The sequence below is a fragment of the Micropterus dolomieu genome, linkage group LG07 (genome assembly GCF_021292245.1).
Source record: "Micropterus dolomieu isolate WLL.071019.BEF.003 ecotype Adirondacks linkage group LG07, ASM2129224v1, whole genome shotgun sequence".
In the NCBI taxonomy this organism is placed as follows: Eukaryota; Metazoa; Chordata; class Actinopteri; order Centrarchiformes; family Centrarchidae; genus Micropterus; species Micropterus dolomieu.
The window spans coordinates 7,080,373-7,105,803 of NC_060156.1; the positions used below are offsets into that span (position 1 = coordinate 7,080,373).

Consider the following 25,431-nt stretch of genomic DNA (forward strand, 5'->3'; position numbering starts at 1 on the left):
GGAGCTGTGGAGTCTGGATCTGTGGCTGCGGGTCGCCTGCTGCCCCCGTGTTCCTGCTCGACACCCTCTGCTGCAACGACTATTGTTGCTAGTCTTATTGTTATTATAATCATTAACATTACGATGGTTACCATTAACACTATTATAAATATCTGTACCATTTTTCATTTAGTTTATAGCAACATTACCTTCGCTGTCTGTACCTCTGTGTGTATATTGTGTAGGCTGCCTCTCTCTCTCTCTCACCCCAACCGGTCGAGGCAGATGGCCGCCCACCCTGAGCCATGGTTCTGCTCGAGGTTTCTGCCTCTTAAAAGGAAGTTTTTCCTTGCCTCTGTCGCCTAGTGCTTGCTCTTGGTGGGAACTGTTGGGCTTCTGTATATATCATCACAGAGTACGGTCTAGACCTGCTCTTTTATGAAAAGCGCTGTGAGATAACTGTTGTTGTGATTTGGCGCTATATAAATAAAATTGAATTGAATTGAATTGAAAAGGTCTCCAATGCCACCTGCCTACTGGCTTCTGCACTGAGACTCCTCTCCCCTCATCAAATCTTATTTCGTCCTCATGCAGTTATCTGACACCATGTACATAAAGCTATGCCAATAAAAATGTCTATAGCCTATCGTGTTAGCAACAGCAGATTTGGAGGAAAGAGGAAGATGGTTTTTTCCCAGTGTACTTGACCATGTCTATAAAAGGTTGACAATTATTTGTCAGCCCTGACTCATTGAGGCATGGACTCCACTAGACCTTTGAAGGTGTACTGTGGTATCTGGCACCAAGACGTTAGCAATAGATCCTTTAAGTATTATTATTTAAGTTGAGAGGTGGGGCTTCCATGGATTGGACTTTCCACTGCTCGAGTAGATTGAGATCTAGGGAGGGCAAGTCAACACCTTGAACTCCTTGTGCTCCTCAAACCATTTTTGTTTTGTGGCAGGGCCTATTATCATGCTGAAATAGGCCACTGCCATCAGGGAATACTCTTTCCATGAAAGGGTGTGCCTGATCTTCAACAAAGCAGGACCCAAAGTTTCCCAGCAGAATATTACCCAAAGCATCACACTGCCTCAGGCGACTTCCCTTCTTCCCATAGTGCATCCCGGTGCCACGGGTTCCCCAGGGAAATCACATGATGCACCCGGCCACCTACATGATGTAAAAGTAAACCTGATTCATCAGACCTGGCCACCTTCTTACATTACTCTGTGGACAAGTTCTGACCCTCTTCCTTCCTTAAAACCACTTTTGATAGGTACTGACCACTGTAGACCGGGAACACCCCACAAGAGCTGCAGTTTTGGAGATGCTCTCATCCAGTCGTCTAGGCATCACAATTCAGCCCTTGTCAGAGTTGCTCAAATCCTTACACTTGCCCATTTTTCCTGCCTGGAAAACATAAATGTAGTAAATAAAAGTTTTGCATGGATGGCCGCTTAGGGTTTCCCTATCAGAGAGATACTTAAGTGGAATAATTATTTTAATTTTAGAAGACATCACATCAAACTACAGGAACATTATGAATAATTGTTTGATTTTCGCTTCTTTTTTTTGGGGGGGGGGGGGGGGGGGGGGGGGGATTATATGCAGGGATGTTGCAATGAGTGTTTGATGTGTTGATGCTTATGCTAATAAATATGGTAATTTTATCTCACATATTTGAAATAGACTTTTAAAATAGTGTCATAAATCATTTTCTGCAGAACACAAAATGTCATCTTGCCCTCTACTCTTACCAAACATAGACTTTTGGCATTAGGCAATAAAAGCCAGACAGCATGACAGCAAGGAGGGACAAGATCCATTGATCTGTCCCTCTTCTGCTCCTCTTTGTCTGCTGACGAACATCCCCACTGTGTTAATCTAATCCTGCAGGGTGGCACTATCTGCAGAGTGCAATGTGAAAAAGGATAAGATTAATACTTTTCTGTGGTATTCTTTTTATGACAGTGGACATCATAAACTACATCCATAGATAGCACAAGTTTAAATTCATAGGGTGTTCTTTTTGGGGGGATAAGCCACATAGTCACATCGCCAGAATCCCAATATCTTATTTAGCAATCTTGTGGAAGTGAAACTTGACCTAATCTTGATACCAAGAACATTTAGACACTGGATTTATAAAAGCTATAAAATCATCCATAAATCTCTTTTCTTTGCTTCTTCCTATGATGGGATATGTCATCCTTAGCTTTTCTTTCTTTAGATATAGAACATGACAATGCTGGTTTACTTATAAAAAAAGATACTTTTACATGTCTGGTTTTACAACTATTTATTGCATCCAATATGGCATATCATGGATTACAGATTGAATTTTTGCATCTACATACTACAGCATGAGAAACACGCAGTGAGGAAGCAAAAGCCAGCTGTGACCTTGATCCAGTGTCACCATCCTAGCATATTACCTTGTCACCTTTCAAATGTACCTTCCATAAATCAGTTAACAGCATACAACTCTAATGTTAGGTGACAGTGTCAAGTACTTTACACATTTCTAGGGCAGAGCAAGGCAGGACGCCAAGAAGAACCAAGAAATCAAAAGGGAGACTTTCAAAAGCCATCAGTCATGTGAAAATAATAAATACAGTGTGTGAAAATGATCATGTGTGCAGGCTGCATACAGGCTGTTACTTTTGAATACTGGCTATTTTTTATTCCAATTCATGCTTTTTATTTCTTCTACTTTAAGTTACAACCCAATTAAAAATATTACCTGGTGAGATGAAGGCAGGTGGAGCTGTGGCAGCAGATTGTGCCCTGCTGTCACCAAATCAAAATACTCACCGATATCACTGGACAGTAGAGGGAGCGGTGGTCACTTGAAGCATAGTTACCTGTATTATACTCATGCTCACTTCAACTCCTCAGCCCTGTTCATGAGTAAGCCTAGGTGTTTACATAAAGACATCTGACATGAAACCAGGACATCTGGGTTCTGTTCCAGAAATAGGAAAACCTCAGTTTTCCTATTTCAGACATGTCTGTAATAGCAAGACAAAGGGTGCCCAATGGAGTTTATAGACAACAGATTACAGTTATAATAAACACAAGTGAAAAAAGCATTTGTGTCTGTGTATCATGCACTAGTATGTAGTCATTTAGTATCAAGTTCAAGCACTGCCAAGCAAGCACATTTTCATTAATTAATCGTTGTTTCCCTTTAAGATCACAGACATTTACATTTCTAATAGCAAGTGCTGTAGCAGATCATCATTTATCTCAGGGGCATTGCTAGACCCCCTCATTCCCAATGTAAATTTTTGATTTATTTTTCATTGAAGCGAATGAAATATGCTAGTATGTGCCTCACAAGCGTCCCTTGCTTAGCCCATTAATACTGGCACTGCTGTGTCAGAAAGGGCTTTGGCCGGAGCATGCGCACACATACCTATTTCACCACATAAGAAAAATTCTGCCATTCATACCTGACGTTTGAGCCATGAAAACAATTTGCCATTGCTGTACAGTCACACTTGACAATGCAGTGATCTCACTACTAAGTCTCCTTTAAAACAGTCTGTCTCTGTAATAAGCCTGAATGGAAACCTCTTCCAGAAAATACCACTGCTGATTTGAGTGGACCTCTGCACACTAACTCAATCCTCCATTAAGGTCTGAGCTGCTTGTATTTGATGCTGCCTGTAGACCTCTGGCTGTGCTTTTACTGGCTGAGGTTGCCTGTATTTCAGCTGGGTCTGTGTGACCTTCTAAAAACGTCTGGCATCAGCCCCTGTAAATTATAAATATCAATATGTTATCAGCTGCTTCAAACCCATTCAAATTGGCTCCCCGGGTTTTCTTTAATCATTTTTCAAAAAGAAAATCCTATTTATACTATGACATCACTATGTGACGTTAATACTGCCTTCCATTTACCTTAGAAGTCGGAGGTCGGAGCTGGGAATGACGTCACACCCGAGTTGACGGCGTTGCAGTTAACAAGTCGGAAAACATCGCTCGACCATCTGGTATTTACTCATATTAAACACTGTAGCAACACGTCAACAGACCGCAGCTGGCTTTGTGTTTCAGTACACAGAAGTGCTAATAAACTGTATAAACTACAGCTTTCACTAACTGTTGATACCCCGACAGCCATCTTGGATCACGAAGTCGGGTTAGTGCAGTTTTTCCCGACTTCCCATGTTGGAAAACCGACTTAAGGGGGCTTTCCCTTTGAAAGATGCACATCCAGATCCAGTCTGCCCTGCTAATCAACACTTTAATAGTCAATGTGAATCCTCTGCTTTCCATCTTGCATTAGTATAGAGTTGTAACTAGAACTTCACTAAAAGACAGATAATCACGTCCTGTGTTGTCTGGACTGGTCCCACTAATGTCATTGCTGGAATGCAAAGACACCACTGTTGCACCACTCAGCCAAATGCGTGAGTTTCATTTCGTGCACGTGCACATGCGTATGAGCGCATGTTCACGGGCGGCATGGTTTTCATACATTTACTCATTTAGCGGACGCTTTGATCCAAAGCGACTTACAATTGCTATACATGTCAGAGGTTGCACACCTCTGGAGCAACTAGGGGTTAAGTGTCTTGCTCAGGGACACAATGCTGGATGGGTCACAGTGGGGGATTGAACCCGGCTCTCTCACCAAAGGCATTGCGCCTTCTTTTCAGTGCTGCAATTTATAAACAAACATCGTTGCACGTCAGCGTTTATCAACCGTAATAAATAGTTATATTTCACTCTAATATTGTTTAGACAGTCTGGCAAGAAACTGTTAAGACAGTTAGAAGTTTGTGCTGAATGACGTTTCATATCGTTAACTAAGTGCCTTTTCACATCAACCAGTAGTTTTATTTTGAAATTGGAAACGGGGTGTGGAACGTGTGGTGGAACAAGTCTGTCTCCAGTCAGGTCGGCCCTTGTGCACAACCAGTGTTGGCTCAGCATAGAGGGGCTGCTACATGGTTGATTCAGGGTTCAGCCATGGTTGGAGGATTTTTGTCAATGATGTAAGCTGGTGACAGAGATTTAAATCCCGTAGGCTTGTGATGATGAACCTCTATTGGAGATCTGCTGAGAACAGATGGTTGTGATTTCTGTCCATATAAATTAGAGGTACAGATATAATTGAAGCGTTTGACTTACAGATTGAAAATATAGCATTTTTATACTGACAAAAATAGTCCCCACATGTGTTTGCAATGATGTTAAAAAATAAGTTAAACACCCCCGCCCCCAAATTTTAATAGATTTATTTAAACCTAATTAACAGATTTTTTTGGCCACTTGGGGACAGCGCGAGACATATCATCATCAAGGTGACATGGTGAGCTTGTTAGAATACAGTTGCTTTACAAATCCAGAAGTTATGGAGCAACATTATCATTCATTCACTTGTTTCTGACCACCACTCAGTCTTGATCACGAATATGCTGAAGCTAATTATAAAGCCAAGTTAGCTACAGACTGTAGTGATCATTCTGTTCTCTTTGTTTATCACATTGTCATTTAATACATTTTATTATTAAAAAAAAGCATTCATTAAGCACTTGTGAAAGACTTTGGGAATCAGCGCCGATTCCAAACTTGTGTTTTTAATTTTGGTGAAGGCTACATATTTGGAGGGGCTTTTAAAGGCCTAACTCAGTGGTAGGTTTTTCCTTGTGATGTTCTACAACAGAGGGTCGTTTGCAGGATAAAAAATCAGAGAGGAGTATAAAGTCAAACTTGCATAGTAAGAGAAACTTAGAAACATCTCACAAACTTTGCCAATTATGTCTCATTAACAGAGATAACTCTGAGAATTTCCAAGTCTTTTTAAACTTTATCTAAAAATAACAATCTTCTGATGAGTGCCATAGAGAGGCCGATCAAAAGCCTATTTGACATATGCCTTGATTTGTCAGATACAGAGAGTAAAATTAGTGTTGCATTAGAGCAGTTTAATCAAGGGCACAGACCATCCATCTACTCTTGATCAGAGTGAAACATATTAATTCAGAGAAAATAAACAACTACCTGGAGATCAAGATAAAACATTTAAACTTAATTTTAATATTATTCATATCATGAGATGAGTTCTGGATGTTTTGAGTTGATTGGTGAATCACTGGGCCATTAAGTCAGGTAAAGACCGCATCAAATTATGCTCTGTTACAGTTTTTGTGTTTTTCAAATGGACTGAGACAAACAGAAATGGACCCTGGGTTAATGTGAACACACTTCAGAGATGAATGAGTCACACACTAATGAATAGCTGGTTTCCTGAGGGGCCTGAAAGTTTCACTTTGCCAGGAGACAGAGACAAGGCTTTTGTTTGGTGGCATAGAAACAAGTCCCTCTGTTGGAAAACAGTTGGCACAATGAGTAGATGACGTCAACACCGCAGACTCGCGGGACTTTTTCCGTAGTGCCTGAAGGTGGGTGGAAGAGGAGGTGTGAAGCCAGAGTGGCACCAGAAAATGAAAAAGAAACAACAAAGTGAAATAAAAGAGATACTTATTTCCACCAAAGTCTGTATTAAATTGCTTACATTTACTGCATTTGAGGGCCAAAGAAAAACACGCAGGATGCAATTAAGAATCAGTAGTTGCCCAATCATCCTCCTCCAAACCTCTAATTAGCTGACCCGCATCACTTTCTCCGTTGGTATCTGGTGATTTCCTGTTTCAGTCTTTTAGTCCTTCACATCCACCATATCAGAGATGGTTAACACAATGACACATTAATTATAATTTTGTGATGCACAATGAAAATTGTACTGTTGTCTCATGAATAAACTGGCTTGTTTTGAATGGACCCTTGATTGGACACTGACTCATTCTTATTGTTATGTATCTGTAGAGGTGACAGTGACAGACATATGCCCTTTTTATCGTAGGGATGTTTAAGCATGATCCAGAAATGCAACATGCAAAATGATTTGCTTCATTACTTGATCACACAGCTTTCTTCAACTGTGAACTGAGCTTTGTTGTGGTTCACCCAGTTCATGTGGCAAAAGGAGCTGATACATTCACAATCACTGTTTCACATTGTGCTACACAGACACTGTCCAGAAATCAGAGCAATAAGATAGATATAGATAGATATTTCATGTTTAGTTCAGTCAAATGTGACTGAATCTCAGGCACTGAATGTTTTCATAGTGAGCAAGTATTAAAATCTAAAGCCCAGTTAGACTAGTCAAGTGGTCTTGTAGTATCACAAGTAATGGAAAAATAATGTAGTTTGTTCTGAGTATGATGCTGGAAGAAAGGCCACAGGGTCTTTAAAATTGAAAGGTTTAATCACCTTGGAAGCATAAATGTGCACAGAAAGTAGCGGTCTGCCTGTTATGGCATGCCTTGGGTGCAAATTTACATTTTTGTCCTGATGATTGTGATGGACTCATAGCAATGTTCAGACTTAATATTTCTTGTACAGGAGAGCGGGGTAAGTTCAGTCACACTGTTCATGTCTCCAACACTAGAGGCTCTATCTCAAAAATCAAATAGCCACTTTGTGTGACTTCCTGTTCACATGTGGTCAAGGTAATTGTAATCTGAGGTGAGCACAACTTTCTTATTTTTTTGCTTCAAAAGTAAAACATTTGCACTTTCCATTTTATGCAATCAAACTTCTGCAAATGTTAAAATAATAATTTAGCACAATTTAGAAGAGAAAAAAAATTTGTCTTTTGATACTTCAGCTGAAGTGCTATGTTAAGCTAACTCTGAGATTTAGCCAACATTAACACACGTCAGTTTGGGGCAAGTCGCCACATGTGACAACTTGCCCCAGTAAAGATAAACACATAAAACATGCTCAAAAAACAGTATGAATTTGTGTAATTACCTATGATGCCAGTATTAAATGATACTGTAAAAAGATTATACAGTGTAGTTTACAGCAGCAGGCACATCTCTGGACTACACAAGACTGAATTCATGACACTGTAAGAAGTAGTGTGTGAATACGTTCTCATACTGTAGGCATGTAGTATGTTAGCAGACAAACACACACACACACACACACACACACTACTTCATATAGTCATTAATTTAGTTAGGCAACAAGTGTATATTAGACAAATAATTTAAAATAATTTTTTTGTAATTGCAATGAGGAAATGTGTTTTTGAAGGAAGGAAGAAAGATTGTTAGAAATGTTCAACAAAATTTTAGACAATATGTGGATGAAGTGTGTGAAATGCAACAAATGGGCCAATGATGCTTGCACCTCAGGCCAGGCAATTTAAATGTGCCAGAACTATAACTCTAAATAAGACTCTGTCATACAAAAATGCACAATAGTTGCATTAGTGTGTTTAAACACATCCGTTTTGTTAAGAAGTTAAAGGAGACCTATTTTACTGCATGATGTAGTTCTGTGACTCCTGTATAGTAGCTTTGCATGATTTACATGAAAGCATGTGTCATCCTGCGCTGAGTGGTATGCACCTACAACGTCACTTGCAACTTTTGCACCCGAGATGTCCAAGATGGCAACAAACATGACACATCTAAATGAGAAAAAAAAAACAATATTTGGATAAAACATTGGTTATTTATTGTGATTCATATAGATAGACTGAGCGTAACGGTTGCCTGGAGGATGGGGCTGTGCATAAATGAACATATATGAAAAACCGGCTCTTTATGACATCATGAGTAACCAAGAGTAGAAAAAACTCACAGGGATTTCTTTTAATATGTTTACCGCCTTACCCTATTTGAAGGTTGGCCACATTTAACATGAACATCTGACATTGTAACATGATATATAAGCATAATAGGTCCCCTTTAAACCTTTTGCAGTATTCCATTCAATTACCATAGATCTCCAGAGAACAGTTTTAAAGTTCAAAGTAAAGTGGCCGTGCCACTTAATGTGTGCTCTGTCCGCAGTTTTGTTTTGAATGGAAGGACAGATTTTCCAAATTCTCTAGTCGTGATTGTTTTTATTTTTAGTTTGGGTATGAATTTTAAATTTAATATATTAAATCAATATTCACAATTAAGTAGTTGTATTTTTATTGTTCGATAATCCAGTGTGACAACTTACCTGCCGATGGGGCAAATTGTCACAATCAATGTTAGAGAGACACAAAAGTGTGACAGAATACCCTGCTGTCCCCTATCCACAACAGATTTTAGGGAAAATCACACCACAAGATATAATGACCCTGTCAGACTGACTAACAACACCATCCTTGGGCCACACTGCTGGCAGGGCAAAAACAATGTTATGAAACGCTGCTGTTCTGTCAGTTGGAATAGACTGCAGGTATCGTCCTACTGGAAAATATTGTTCAGCCCAGCTTTCCACCTTGATGGCTGAAAATGACAACATCTCAAAGTCATTGAAACACAGACTTTGTAACACTTTTGTTTGGCAAGGTGTGAACAGAAGCAACCCAGCAGTTAGGATAAAGGCTAGATCACAGGTCAACTGGCTGAACAAGCAGGTTAGGCAGAATGGTGAGAATGTAAATGTAAATGCCCCGTATTTGTATAGCGCCTTAGTCTTTTCGACCACTCGAAACGCACACACACAAGTAGACACAATTCACAAAGACATTGTAAATACAGTATCAGTTCAACTAAGAAAGCCATACTGTACATCAGAATCATTTACAAGAAGATGACAGGCCACCTGTTTGCAGTGCTGGACTGACTGGTGTTTGGTTGGTTATGCTGCCAACCAACTGATAGGACATGCATACATGTTGTGTCCCATCTGAATTTTTTGCATGAAAAAAAGTTTTATTTTTATCTCATCACTAACGATACTGAAGAAAATATTGTATATTTATATACTTTTCTCTCTTTTATTTAAAAAGCAATACTTAGCAGTAGTATATTTCTTATGTGGAGATACATAATCCCTCCATCCATCGTCAACCATCCTTATCCTGCGTACAGGGTAGCAGGGGGCTGGAGCCATCGGGCGAAAGGCAGGGTACACCCTGGACAGGTCGCCAATCCACCGCAGGGCCACACATAGACAACCACTCACATTCACACCTAAGGACAATTTAGCGTCACCAATCAACCTAGTCCACACGTCTTTGGACGGTGGGAGGAAGCCTGAGAACTTACGCAGACACGGGGAGAACATGCAAACTCCACACAGAAAGGCCGGGGAAACCGGGGTTTGAATCCACGACCTTCTTGCTGTGAGGCCACAGCGCTATCAGTATCCACCGTGCTGCCCGAAATACGTAATGTACTATAAAATACATAACTCAATTTTTAAAAGTTTCTAGTGTGAGTTCATTTGACAAGTTGGAGAAAACAAAAACAAATGCATTGAACTTCCTTTTAAGGTGACGTTATTCATTATCTGTTTGTCCTCTACACTGATGAGAGGGAGGGGGGCAGACAGGGAGTGAGTTTCCATTTAGAGTACTAATGTAACCTGTTAATGGTCCTGCTCAAGCCTCTATTCTGCCTTGGTAACAATTTTCAAAACAATACATAAATTCAGTCTGATTATCAGGACAAAGACTGTCCCTGCTGGGACACTGGGGCTAATGTTTGTAAATTGAAACTGTCCTCATTTAATGGGGGCGTCTGGTCATGATACAAATGGCCAACAGATGCACTGAAATAAAAGATTTTCTGGTAGGGAAACAAGATGCGCTTTTTACTTCTCTGTACACTAACATCTGTAGACACTGTCTAGCACAGCCTTTTTAAAGTTAATGAACCCCATATAGCCTTTAACAAAATTTCCTTCTAAACACTAAAATTTTTTTTTTATTGCAGAGCGGGAGTGAAAATCACTCAAAAGCTTAATCAGACATTAGAGTGGATATGTGATAGTTTCAGTTCCCAAAGGACAAAGGAATGATTAAAGGTCGTGATTCTGGTTGTTCTGTCAGTAGTCCACTTAAATCAATTCTCAGGGGTCACTTTGCTTGATGCATTCAGTATTTGAATCCGTTGTGCTGTTGACAACTTGTTTGTTGTTGTTAGTGTGTTTTATTTAGCAATGTGCTGTATTTCTACACTTTGTTTCACCTACTGAAAGCCTCCAGCATTTTGCAAAGACAGCTAACAGGAAACAAAGCGCCTTTAAAATACTGTTTAATGGACAACAATCATTTGCCATTGGGTAAAAATGTTTGTATGTCAGATGAGCTTCACATGTGGTGGGAACAAATGTTTTCTTGTGTTAAGCTAATTTATACACGCCAGCATAATTTGAGTGGTAAAAGACAGTGAATTATTATAATAAGTGAAAAAAAAGAATCAGCTTGCAAATTCATCCTCATATTCGCTACAAACAGAGAAAATAAAACAGCTTCCATAAGTGTCACTTTGGGTGACACTTGATGGATGTTATTAACAGGTGTAAAGAGGCCCACACTGTATCTCAGGCCAAAATAGACAGACCTCCATAGATGCATCACTGTCCTTGGCTGGTGAGGTTGAGTGTGGTGACTCTCATGAATAATTAAGCTGAATAATGGTTGTTCTTGTCAAAATGGATGTGAAACGCTTCCACCAAAGGTTAACAGCTTCTAAATAAGGACAGATGTTTGTCATGCTTGCTGCGGTAGGAGCTCAGCATGGCCAACAACCACACATTTCCAGCCTCACTTTCAGTGCCCACAACAATCTATGCCTGTGTTCATTAGTTTTGTTTTTCTATGGCAAGATTGACAAAAAAAACTGAAATATGGAAAAGCCTGACGCTTTGAGAGGACTTCACAAGCAATTTCTATGTCATCATTTTTATTTCCCTAAAAAGGCAGCTGTGGATGTCATGTTTTTTTGTGGTCAATTGTTTGGCAGAATGTACATATCACTGTCTCCTCTGTTGCATACATACTGTACATGCAAGCAGAAAGCGTCTAGGGATAACAAGGTGGTCAGATTTAATTTTCTTTCTTTGTTGTTGGTTTTGCCATTTTTATACCTTTATGAGAGATTCTTACAGTAGAGAGATGAGAAGAAGTGAAAGGAGACGGAAAGGGAACCACATGCAACAAAGGTCCCTGGCTGGACTCAAACCGGATGTCGAGATGCCTCAACGGCTCTTGGATGGTGTGCCATGAGGTTTGGTACAGACATTAAAGTCCCCCTGAGGATGAATAGCAATCATTTTGGCAATCCCTTAATTCACTTGTCCTCTAGTGACTTCATCGTGTCATAAAAATGTATTTCTCCAATACTTTGGTTTACGACCAAATGCCTGCAAAAACAAAAACATTCCCAACCGCCTCAGCTGAACTTAGCGCTAATTAGTAAATGTTGAATGAATGAATGCTAACACGCTAAATTAAAACAGTGACCACGGTAAACATTAAACCTGCTAAATATCTGCATGTTAGCATCGCTGTTCAGCCATGTAGACTTTGTGGCTGCTGCACTTTCCAGCTGTAATAGTGCTGTAAGTCTTAACGAAGTGGTATCTCTGTAAATGTAAATGTAAATGGTATCTAAGAAATCGAGTGTTGAACAGAAATTTCAACTTGCAGGTAAAAACTACTCACTGCAACTGTCTTAAAATTTCTTCGCCCCCACATCCCAACATACATATAGATGAATGGATGGATAGGTGGATGGATTAAATAGCCTTAGCTTCTTAAGAGCTTGCAGATTTCAAAGGCGGCGATGAAAGAGAATGGCAGGCTGAATAACAGACACACAAACAGGGTCGATCATTAAGTCGTTAATCTTCGGGTTGCATCAGATGAAGAGTGACAGAGACATCTCCAAGCAATCAATCCTTATTTAATCTCTGAGGCAAACCTCGTGAAGCATCAGTCATTACAACCTGTCTCTGTGAGTCCTCACCCACACATACTCTCTCACGCACATGCACAAAAAACCCAGCTATACACCACACCTTTCCAAATCCGGTCCCAGTGAAATTCCGCTCCCTCCCTGGATGTCTACCTTAATTCCCTCTCTGTTTAATTATTCTCTCTCTTCAACAAACAAATGCTGAGGAAAAAACATAATAATGAAGACAAACTCGGAAGAGAGCAGATCGGAAATATGCTCAAACTCAAGTGTTTAAACTCCTGACGGCCACCTCTCACTACGCCACACCTGATCTTCAAGGTGCCATTATTTTTTACAGCTTTGTGGATTCCCTACTGAGTCGTGTTCACCCTCCCATAACCCAGTCCCATATCCCCACTCTCAGGCTTGCCTTGGCAGATCAATGGCACAGTGTGAGGTTAGGTTTTTAATTGAGCCGTCCTGAAGGGTGGGGGATGTTTTAATGAGGCCAGGTCCTGTTTTCATCCTGACCTTTGAGGCTATGCCCTACAGGTGTCCATCCTCTAACTTTAAAGGGATGTATGTGCTTGTAGGGCTGCCCCAGAGGTGTCAGACCTCACCAAGCTCCTCTGCTTAGCACGACATTTTCACCTGCAAATAATACACCCAGTAGAGTTTTTTTTCTCTTAGCCGTTACACAGGATCTGGTGTACTTATTAACAGTGCTATCCTCCAGCAAGATGAACGGGATGTTCTGTGGTCACATGTATGAACAATGTATTTGAAGTATACCACACTTTTTCAGTCAAGTGTACCAACCAGAAGGTGTTAATACCCATCTCCTTAAATCTGCTTTTAATTCATCGTTGGCCTCAAGAGCACTTGTCTACTTACACATTACACTACACAAAAGACATCAGGCAACATTAGCATTCATTTGGAATCGTGTTTCAGGCCTCCTGACAAGTGTTAATGATTACAATATTCACTTGTTTGTTGCTCTATTCTGATCTTTACCAACTCCTGAGATAAATATATGAACATATATCAGCCACTTAAATCAGCCTGTCTGCCTTTTTGGTCCTGGATAGGTAGCATACGTGTGAGACCACATAGTAATTGTAAAACCAACACAAGCGCTAAAAGAGGCTAAAAAGTTTAGTAGAGTAGTTGGATGTTAATTCTCAATGATTTGGTATTTGGGACACCTTTCAAAATTACAGATATTAGATTAAATGCTGTTGTTATTGCCCCCCCCATCTATTTGTAAACACATTTATTTTAGCAATGAACTATACTACAGTCCCAAAATTAACTGTCCAAATGACTTTTTAACAGATTTGTATGCCATTTTGTTACTTCCTATTTCCAAAGATTTCTTTTTAACTCTTTACATTATCAAAAAGACTGATGAATATAGCATAATGCAAATTGACAACACACAGGACAAATGTCCCAGCCTGTCATAAAAAAATATCCCCAGAACAACTGTAAGCAATGTGAAGATACTCTGAATGCATACAATTTTAAAATTTCTGATTTTAGCACCCCCTTTGGTTTTACAAGAAAGACACTGTGGTAGACAGCAGTGCATGGCGCTAACCTGATCTACTGAGGTTCAATACTGCACACATACAGAATAGGATAGTTAAACAAAGGAAAGGGCAGGCTCTGTTCGTTGCCTTTATATTAAGGTAATGCAGAAATTTTTCATTTAAATAAATGTCCAGCAGTATTAATATGGTTACTGAAATTATTAGAAGGCTTTAGCTTTCATTATCATCATCTACTGAACATCTAAAAAAGGATACTTTTAACATGAAGTTTCCAATCTACATAGGCATACTGTTCAGTTACAGGATCAAGATCTAGGCATTGATCTTATCTATGGTAAAAGCTGAGGTCTGAAATGACATATCGTAACCGGTCTCATTCCCTGACGCCCCAGCGCCAGTGCATATGTGAGTATAAAGAATGTCAATGTCAAGCTACAGTAAAAGAAATAAAATAAATAGTTACAAGGATTCATGTGAAATTGTCACAATGACTTTTTCTAATCTGGTAAATATTCACAGCTGCCAGTACCATGACAGGTGTAACATTTAGCATTTTATTTGAAAAGGCCTCTTTTCTGTAAATGCCAGGTCTGCGTTAATATTCAGACTTTGATGGGAATTTGCCTCCATTACGAGTAGGTGACCCAGTGCCGTGGGTTACTGTGGTTACACCGCAGCAGTCATTATTTGAACAGCCACATAAAGAAATACCCTATATCCTGCTGGAACACAGCACATTTGAGTACTGGGAGTGTGTTTGCCCAGTAGGGACTGCCTCAATAAATACCTGTCACGTGGATACGACCCAACCAGACAGGAAAGGTCTAACTGGGAAGATATTTCCATGGAGTGGAATGGTATGAACACACTGACTAGATCCTAAAGAGGATTTAGATATGCATCAGCAGCAATGTGTAGTATGTATGTAATTTGTTGCATATGATAGATTAAAAAAAAAATCTTAATACATTGTCTTTTTAAATTAATCCACTCCAATCCACAGATACTGTATGAAATCTTTTATCGGTTAAACATATCACATTTTTAAATGGGAAATCAAATCCTGTAGCTGCAGCTGGTGAATGTCACTGACAGCAGTAGGTCCCGCTCAAACAAGGGATATATTTATCACATATTTCACATTTATTAGAAATGTATTTTATAATGATAAAATATGACAAATATTGTAATATTGTTCTTATTTAATGTTCTATAAGAAAAGGTGTTAATAATTTGGAACACAAAAAAATAACCACAATAACCCAGTCTCTCGCAGTACTGAACACAAGTATATTTGATGCCAGGCTGTAATGAGAGCATCACATTAGTTTAACTTGTGCATTAGGAGGAGAAAAGTGGCGGGACCATGGGCCTTTTGACACATTAGGAGGCATTATGCTGTGTAGAGAATTAAAGCAAACAGATGTGTCGCGGATGTTTAAAATTAAATGTATTTTTGTGAAGCGAAGATTAATGCAAAAGAATAAAAATAAAATAAAAAACACTGAACTGCAAATGATGTACACACCTTGTTTCATCATGGTTTAACTGTCGGTGAAACATATTTCAATCAAGTCTCATTATCTGTTGCTGCTTATATTGTTTAATATTAATCATTTAAAATGGTTAGAGCCCTGTCTCTCTAGCCAACAGTTGAAGAGATCTAAGGTCCGTGTTGTAGGATGCAGACACATAAACAACATAGTAACCCATAGTTTTGGGGGTATAATTTAGAGCACCCACAATAGACTCCGTTTTGTCCACAAGACAAATGTCACAGTGCCCCCTTACTTCTATATTCTGAACTGCTTGTCAGGGTAAATTGCTAGTACACGATGCTTTCATTCATCACTATGTACACATTATCATTAGTCCATGCATATTGCTGTACTGCAGTATCTTTTTATTACAGATAGTTCAGAATAACAATTTTTTTTTTAATTGTAAACCAAAACAATTCAACCATATCCTCTTGTATTCAACATTTGCCTGAGATGAGCTTTTAAATCCAGTCTGATTTCTTTTCAGAAAAACTGAAAATATTTGGAAAACAGCACGTCGGCAGCTTCAGTGTCACACTGCGTACAGTCAGCCACATTATTGCTCTGCCTATGTCTTTTGGCAGAGCTCACGGCCCAATAAAAAATGACTTGTGTGTGTGTGTGTGTGTGTGTGGGGGGGGGGGGCGGACTTCAACTGATGTGCATTGATTATAACTGAAGCTTGTCTGTTCCTTCAGATACATGATGCAGACAGTATGTTAAACTTATAGCTGAAATGAAAATAAAACAGACTAACAAAAACACTAATTGGCACAAACTGCAGCTGGCCAGCTACCTTCTGGTTTGGTGACTGAGAATTAAAAATACTTAGGACAGAATACTAAAAGGTGTGATCACTTAGGCAACACTGTCGAAGCATGTCGTTGGCTCTGCAAGAGCCTGAAGCTGACTGTAAATACTTCTTGAGCAGCACGTAAACATTTCCTCAGATATCACCAGCGATAGTGTGAGACTGCAGTAAAGTATACATTCGGGAACTCAAAGCCAATTCATCAACGTGTTTCATTATGTGTGTAACATATTTATAAAAGTGTGTGTGTTCAGAAGTACATGTCCTGGAAGAGGTTTCGTCCCATTTCAATGTAGGCCTCCTTCTCCTGTGCAGTCATCTGCTCCACCAGCTCCGGCCTCTGGCTGACCTCTCGGTATGAGAAAGACCGGCCTCCCACCGTCACCATCGGCTCATCCCCCACCTCCTCAAACTCATCGTCGTCCTCTTCCTCCTCGTCGTTGGCCCGATTCTGAGCAGCTGCGGCGGGGGCAGGACCTGAGGGAGAGTCATCATCTGATTCGCTGGTGTCGCTCTCTGAGTCGCTGGCATTAGCTGTGGCGGAGACGAGCCCCTTTGTAGCAGTGCTCGCTCCACCTGCTCCTGCCCCTGCCACGCCCCTCTTCTCATGGATGAGCAAGGCACGCATCACTTCCTCGTTTTCATCTACCTGACCAATTCCATGCCCAGCAGCTCCATCCTGGGCTCCAGGTACAACATCTCCACCTGTGGAATTAAAACAATTACTTAAGATTAGAAATATATCCACTTCTGAAACCATTGTATCTTGTAACATCCTCTGGAACTTAGGTTTAGGTTGTTTTAGAACATTTTGAACCCTTTTTTTAAAAAGACATCTGATGCAGTGGGTCCATCTAGGCTCTTGTCTCACAGCTTCATCACGCATTACTTATTGCAGGTCAGTTTCTGGACAAAATTTTAACTATTTAAACCAAGTCACCTTCGCATGTCATGTCTGTTTTCAGGCCCCAAAGGGCAACAAGATCGTTACAGACAGACGTACAGAGACACACCTCAGAGGCAGGACTTTTGGAAGGCATAATTCATGCAATTTCCACAGGAATGGATTTTATTAATGAGCAATCCTTGCTCAGTCATGCACTAATGAAGCCTCTGATTATTTCAATTAAGCAATTATGGTTCAATGGGAGTCTGGCCAGGCCTGATTGCTGCATGCCCTTGGGTGGAGAAACAATGTCAGCATTAGACAGCTTGGTGAAGGAGCACTTGGACAGAGGGAGATGACCGTGTTTAGCCTGTAATACCCTGTTCTGACTCCACAGAGAACAGGGATTCAAAGTTATAGGAGATAAGTCAAAAGAGTGGATCTGGATTGGCCTCGTCTCTGTCCATTCTGACTTTTATCTCACTATTTCAAAACGTTCAGCCAGCCTCATCAAGGACGGGAAATAGCATTTATGATTAATGACAGTGAAAACAGTGTCTAAGAGTGGGAGGAATATTAATGTAGAATTGAATGTCTTCCGACTCATGGAGTGGGAGATTCCGTGAATATGGCAGAGTATAAGCTTGAAATGGAAAAACAACTGCACGGATGTGGCATTACTTCGGGTTCAGCGGTTCAGCATTAATCCAGTGTTTCATTAAGGACAAGTCGTTATTTAATATATGAAGGACATTTGCATCTAGACGTACATAATGAATTCTGGAAGTTGATTTTTCTTTTCCTACAATGAAAGAGAACAGAAACACTATAGTAGCCAAATGGGTCATGTATGCAAAATTATACATTTCTTCATTCTAAAACTCTCAAACTTAGATTGTCAAAAATGTGCCTGATGTCCAAAACCTTTTGCCATCAGAATAGTGTAAAAGCGGGATATTCACTGGTTAGCGGTGGGTGACTTGCAAGAAAACTCCACTTACTGTTCTGGAGGATGTCAGGCTCGCTGTAAGCACCCTGCACAGTACTCTGGGTCAACCAGACGGGCCTCTCTTTAACTTCCTTGCCCTCACTGGCCTGCTTCTGCTGGGCGTCCTGCTCCTCCATGCTGATAACCACATTCTGGGTGTACAGGTCAGCGTAGGATGAGCCTTTGTTAGACCAGGCCTCCCGGTGTTGGCCTGAGTTTAGTCCGGATGCTGCAGCACGTTCACGGCTAGAGGAAAGATTAAGTACATGTCCAAACAATTATCTTATTAATATGTGTAAACAAGAAACAATTGGGTGTAATGTGTTCAAACTAAACTTGTGAATCATCGCTGTGGCTTAATAGTATAGAATTCCACTGTGACATAAACAGTTATGAGGTAGATTCAATGTCACTGAGGCCATTATTGTTGTTAAACAGTGAAACTGCTCCAGGGTGTGACTGTAGGACTGCAGGACTGACGTGATGCTGACTGAGGGGACTAAGTGGTGTATTTCTGTAAGGTTTGCCAGAAACCGACCTCTGTTTGAGGGCAGGGATCTCAGTAGGCTCAGGCTCCAGCAGGTCATGGGACAAGTTAACATCTTCGGTCTCACGTAGCAGTGCGTAGATGGGTTCGATCTGCTCATTGAAGCGTGCCACCTGTGTCCTGGCATCAGGACAGATGGACTCATCCTCTTCTACTTCTGTTTGGCAGAAGGTGCAGCGAAATGTACCTGTGGGTTGGGAAAGATCTCTGTTTAAAACAAGATAGGATGTTCAGGTAACTTACCTTGCTGGAGCATACCGTGATACCGAGATACCGTGCAACCACAAACTTGGGGCATGCCTGCATTGCTTGTAGTATATGGCTATAAACTAACTTTATGCAAAAACCACTTGCAGAAATGAGCATAGTTGGAAATGTGCTGTAGTTTACAAAGTGTGTGGGCATGTTTTTCCATAGACCGTTAAGAATGATGTACAAGTGGTGTGAAAAAGTGGTTGCCCCTTCCTGATGTCTTTTTTTTTTTTGACAGTTTGTCACACTGAAATGTTTTAGAACATCAAACAAATTGTAATATTAGACAAAGATAACACAAGTAAATACAAAATGCAGTTTTTAAATGAAGGTTTTCATTAAGGGAAAAAAATGCTAACCTACATGGCCCTGTGTGAAAAAGTGATTGTCCCCTAAACCTACTAACTGGTTGGGCACCCCTTAGCAGCAACAACCTCAATCAAGCGTTTGCGATAACTGGCAGTGAGTCTTTTACAGCACTGTGGAGGAATTTTGGCCCACTCGTCTTTTGTTGTTATTCAGCCACATTGGAGGGTTTCAAGCCTTAAACCCTTTTTAAGGTCATGCCACAACATCTCGACTGGATTCAGGTCAGGACTTTGACTAGGCCACTCCAAAGTCTTAAGCCATTCAGAGGTGGACTTGCTGGTGTGTGTTGGATCAGTGTCCTGCTGCAGAACCCAAGTGCGCTTCAGCTTGAAGTCACAAACAGATGGCCGGACATTCTCCTTCAGGATTTTTTTGGTAGACAGCAGAATTCATGGTTCCATTTACCACAACAAGTCTTCCAGGTCCTGAAGCAGCAAAACAGCCCCAGACCATCACACTACCACCACCATATTTTACTGTTGATGATGTTCTTTTTCTGAAATGCTGTGTTGCTTTTACGCCACATGTAATGGGACACACACCTTCCAAAGAGTATCTTCCCAAAAGTCTTGGGGATCATTAAGATGTTTTCTGGCAAAACTGAGACGAGCCTTTATGTTCTTTTTGCTCAGCAGTGGTTTTCGGCTTGGAACTTGCCATGCAGGCTATTTTTGCCCAGTCTCTTTCTTATAGTGGAGTAATGAACACTGACCTTAACTGAGGCAAGTGAAGCCTGCTGCAGCTTTACTTTGTCAATTAACATACATGCACAACCCCTGAAATAAATTGATATTTCATGAGTGCTTTCTCACTGTGTATATGATTTTCAGACGTACTGCATATCACACATGGTATGAAAAAATAATAAACCACTACACTTTTTGCTGTGATTTGGGGCTTTTATACCATAAATGTTCTATTTTATGATTGACATTGTGGATTTGTAACAAATCCTGTGATACCTCAGTTCCACAATCCATTCAGCATCTAGCTAAGAAGTGTACTACAAATCAAGGAATACGTATTAAGATGAAATTGTAAAAGACTGTCAAATCTCTGTACATACAAGATGTCTGCTGGTCAGGTGATTACTACTCGCCCCAACAATATTTACAATAATTTCAACACAACATTTTAGTTTTTAGTACCATTTTCAACTGAAGAGACAGGTGATGCTACGATGTACAGTATAAGCTCACAGTCTGGTAGACTACTGAAAAGCAGTCTCCAAATAAATGTATTAGTGTAGATTAGAGAAACTGCACTTTCTGTTCCATTAGACCGCAGCCGATGCCTTGATGTTAAGGAAACTGCAGACCGTCTTCCCAAATGTAGCCAGAAATTATAGTTTATTCCAGTGCAATGGTCTTTTTCTGGGGATAATTTTATAAACATTGCATTTCAGAGGGCTTTGGGAAACACACACACATCTTGCTTCCTACCAGTGAGTGAAGGGCATGTTCGACCATCTGCTTCTCTGGCTGATTTCAGTTTCAATAATGGGAACTGTTCCAGCGTTAGCACAGACCCCATGTCTGCTTTGTGTGTGTGTGTGTGTAAGAGAGAGAGAAATATATTAGAGTTTTGTTTTTACGTGTGTGTGTGTGTATATCCATCCATGGCATGATTTGTAAGAATACATTTTGGTTCGATGGATTTAAAAACATTTTTTAAAAAAAAACAACAACGAACCAGAGGGAATCGCTCCAAATTTACCAACTAACTTGGACCAGAGCAAACAAACTATATGTGTCAGAACGCCCTAAGAGGGGAGGACACAATCACACAGCAAAGTGTGAAAATTCTGAGCCGGAAGGTTTTCGGCTCTCCTTTGTGGGTCAGAATGAGCTGGAAGACTAGTAATGTCATTTCCCATTCCTGTGAGGTCAAACTGAGTGTTGCTGGCCCTGAAGAAGCAACCAGTCCATCAGAACAACACAGTGTGAGTTCCAGGTATTCTTTTTGTCAGCCCCTGTCAGGGTGCAGAGTTACTGCCTCCACAGCAATATTCGATACCAGTTGATGTGTTGATATGTTGAAATAAGAGACGTAGACGAAGTGCAGAGGAATTTGGCAACATGATCATAAATGCGTCACCATAAGACGCTGACTGTCCCAAAACAGTACCAGGTAACTGGGAAAGGGAACTTTTTCCTACAATTCTTTTACACTGGCTATTAAAATGTATGTATCCGATGTGGAGCTATTGTGCACTTTCTTTCCTCAAATTAGTTTTTTTACGACTCATCCCTGAAAATGTGTTAATACCCACATTCTTTTGTGTTTTTATTGTAGAATAACCAGTAAGATCTAAGTATTATAGCCTTCTACTTTAAGTATGCGTAGATAGCAGCTTTCCTCCACAACTGGTCTCCACAGGACATTGTGATGGCAATTTAGGATGCTGGGCACTTCAGTTTTATAAAGCTGGAACATAGTGTGAAATGTTTATACTCTTCCACTGCAAAACAGAACAAAAAAAACACCCCAAAGCTTCAACACACTGGCCGTAGTATATTACGTTATCACAGAAATACTCGTTTTGGTCCAAAATTTACAGTAACATGTTTCTTTGTAGCTAAAGCAGTGATTGATTCAGCTGACATTCAGCATAAAGTTGAAAGTATTTCAACCACATTTATTTCAGCTTCTGCAGCAACTGCATTTAAAGACTAACTTAACACCCCCTGAAAACCTTGTCTTTGTTGACCTCCAGTGGTTTAACTTTTCACCTTGCTGCAGTTAAGTACAGGTGGACTCCAGGACCTGACCAAAGCAAACCCATCAGTGAATCTGTGTGTGGCAAATAATGTAAATAATCAATATTTAGTGAAAGTTAAGAGAGATCTTATGATGCAAGCATGGTACCTCATTCTAACAAACTGGGAAGAACAGACAAAGAATTTAATTGTTATATGTTAACATGAATACCGTATGTATCTACCTGCTAAAAGTTGCAAATGATTAAACAGCAACCGTACAGATTTCAAGGGGCCTACCCGGTTCTAAATCAAGTGAGTAAGCACTAATGACTCAAGTGAGTTGCTCATCCATTGGTTATATTAATCAACTGGTCGCTTCTGTTCTTCATATATCAAACACAACATAATGGATAACTCCTAGTGATAAGTGAGTGAAGTGACAGCCATTTAGAAGAAGTTTTGGACATCTGCCAGCTCATATTGAGGCAAGGTAAGAATCGGATTTTAAAGTAAATTACTTCTTTTGTTGTGATAGCAAGTGATTTCAAGTACAATTTTCAGCCCAGGTTAAATGGAAGCACTCAAATGTTCCTAAGACAACAGAAACTCAACAGTTGTACATCATTTCCAAAAATAACTTAAATCACCAAGTGTTCAATTCTAAACTGATTTTGACTCTTTTTCCACTTCTTACTTACAAAAGTTTAGACAAATAAGGGAAATCCCCAATTTAGACCAGAATGGAGTTAATTCTAACTAATGAGGCAGTTTTACAGACAGTTTCGATACTCAGTTTTACATAGGCTGGTTACAAGAAGCCACAATCTGGATTTTGGACTTTATCACCAGGACCACAAAGCCATTAGGTCTGAAGCACCGTCCCCCCCGATTTTTACCAAACTCAAGTATTATACTTCAGTAAAACTGACAACTGCACAACAGTAGTGCGATTATTTGACTGTAACCTTTGTAAGAGAGTTGTCATCGCCTTTTTTCAGACAGCCACCTTGCCAGGCAGCACTGACACTGAAGTGTGTCTGCACCTTACAACTTTATAGTGAAAGGTGTTGACCATACTGATGATAATGTTTACCTGTCATGGGATCAAACAGCTGGTTTGCCTCGAGGTCAGTGAAGGTGGAGGAGCAGCAGGGGCACCGGAAGGAGGCACGGTTGGTGGAGTCTCGCTCATCTGTCTCGATGCGCCGCCGCATGTGATCCAATTTATACTTGACCACATTGACCAGTACCCTGAAAAATCAGGTTGGTAAAGCTTTATAGTATGAAACATTGACATGGGTCGATAAATCGTTTTGATGTGGATAACAAAAGAAAAAATACTTGATTTCTTTTCTAAATGAAGTGTGTGTGGCATCTACTAACTATCACTTACATGTCATTTAAAGTGTAGTTTCTTTTGTTTTTGTACTTAAAGTGCTAGTAAACATCTTGGCAGACAAGTGTTGTGGGCTTAGTTCAACCAAACATTGCTGATATGAGACAATGACAACTGAGGGCCTGGTGTCATCCACCTCTTATTCCTCCAACATCAGAAGTCTACTCATTAATAAGGAGAGGAGGTTATTGTGTGTTACTGTGTCAATTATCTGCACTGTTAAATGCAAAAAGAAAATTATCCACCTGTAATTGATGAAGTAGTAGTTATGCCGCGTTGTCTTGCCATCGGGAGCCGTCTCCACTCTCATGCGGCATTTGACAAACTTGTCTGCCTTCAGGGTGTTGAGTACCGAGCGCAGCTGTTTACGGTCAAACTTGAGCAGCTCCAGCATGTCCTCCTCACGTACACATGGGTTGCGGATCAGCACATCCAGGGCCAAGGCATGTTCCACTCCGTAGAAACCCCTTACAACCTGCTTGGCTAGTCGCTTCAGTGCTGCAGGCACCTCAGTGAGTAGCTCTGGTTCTATCATCTTCTGCTGTGGAGAGAGGGGAGATTTCTTTTCACTGATGTTTTTGAAGATGAATGTAAATGTTTTTAAATGAGCAGGCATTTCATTGGTGTATTTTATCCGCATGAAGACGTCTTAATGTACTGGTTGTAATAGTGGGCTATTGCTGTTGCATGGATGTATAGGTGAAATGGTAGATGTTTGGATTGTGTTGTTTTATGTCTGTATTGTCAGACTTGCTGTCCTGCTACCTTTCTTGGCCATTGTACCCTTGAAGAAGAGATTGTATCTTAATGGGTCTTTAGGAGAACAGAGACTTCATTAAGCATGAGTAGCTAGGGAACCATAACCACTCAAAGCTTGGGAGGGAGATTAGGTAAATCTAAGGGGACTTAAAAGATGAGCAGCACAAATAAACTTGGGGAACATATGAAGGGAGATAATATTTTGAATAATCTCCCCAAGTCCCTTAGGAGAGTTTGCTCAAACGTAATATCTCTTCTTAAGTGGTGGACAACCTTTAAATTAACACGTCTTGTTCCTCTGTGCTAACATATACAAAGTGGTGGTTAATACTGCCTGACCTGACTACACTGTTAGCTAAACTGGCAGTTGGATGGTGGCAACCTGACTTAGCTTAACGTTAGCCAACTCGAACAAAGACAAAAAACAGAGACAAATTGGCTTTAACTCCTGAGGATAACGGTTAGCTATAAACTGTTATATCGGTTAACCTCGTTATCTTTTGCTTCTTGCTTGCGTTGTTACCTTACGTTCACTAAACCTAACGTTACACTTCAGTTTGCTGACAACCACTAGCCAGTTAACGCAAACCTTACCTGATACTCTTTATGTTCCAGCAACACGCTAAAACCACCGTTTCCTCAAGTTAAGTCATTTCAGAGTACGCTGACGCTGCCTCTAACAAACACAGCTAAAACTCACTGTAACGTTACACATTCGCACTTCTGAATGTTTTAGCTGCTAGGTTAGCTAGCTAGCATGCTTCATGACTTATTTTGAGGAGACAACCCCGGAAATAAAACCACAACGGCTACGAAGGTCTTCTTGAATTCCAATGGCTGAGGTTTAAAATTTGCGTTCAACAGCCAATAGAAGCAAAGAAAGCTTGATTGATGTAGATTTCGACGAATGGCTCTCCTTCCCGTCT

General features: G+C 40.3%; 1 protein-coding gene and 1 long non-coding RNA gene across 3 annotated transcripts; both read right to left on the reverse strand.

Moving 5' to 3' along the window:
• Positions 1-2,264: 2,264 nt before the first annotated feature.
• Positions 2,265-4,531, reverse strand: LOC123974395. The gene is made up of 2 exons (XR_006825843.1): positions 3,438-4,531; positions 2,265-2,993 (listed from the first exon to the last, which is right to left on the reverse strand). It is a non-coding gene; the product is annotated as an uncharacterized LOC123974395 (long non-coding RNA).
• A 10,727-nt stretch (positions 4,532-15,258) lies between these two features.
• gtf2e1 (general transcription factor IIE, polypeptide 1, alpha) lies at positions 15,259-25,322 on the reverse strand. Of its 2 annotated transcripts, none has more exons than XM_046053426.1 (6): positions 25,100-25,322; positions 23,992-24,284; positions 23,444-23,601; positions 19,019-19,214; positions 18,494-18,726; positions 15,259-17,311 (listed from the first exon to the last, which is right to left on the reverse strand). In XM_046053426.1, exons 2-6 carry the CDS (start codon positions 24,279-24,281, stop codon positions 16,857-16,859), a joined length of 1,332 nt encoding a protein of 443 aa, XP_045909382.1. In that variant the 5' UTR covers positions 24,282-24,284; positions 25,100-25,322; the 3' UTR covers positions 15,259-16,856. The 2 variants fall into 2 exon arrangements, with proteins under 2 accessions (XP_045909382.1, XP_045909381.1); XM_046053425.1 differs by having other exon boundaries at positions 23,992-24,287.
• Positions 25,323-25,431: the final 109 nt, after the last annotated feature.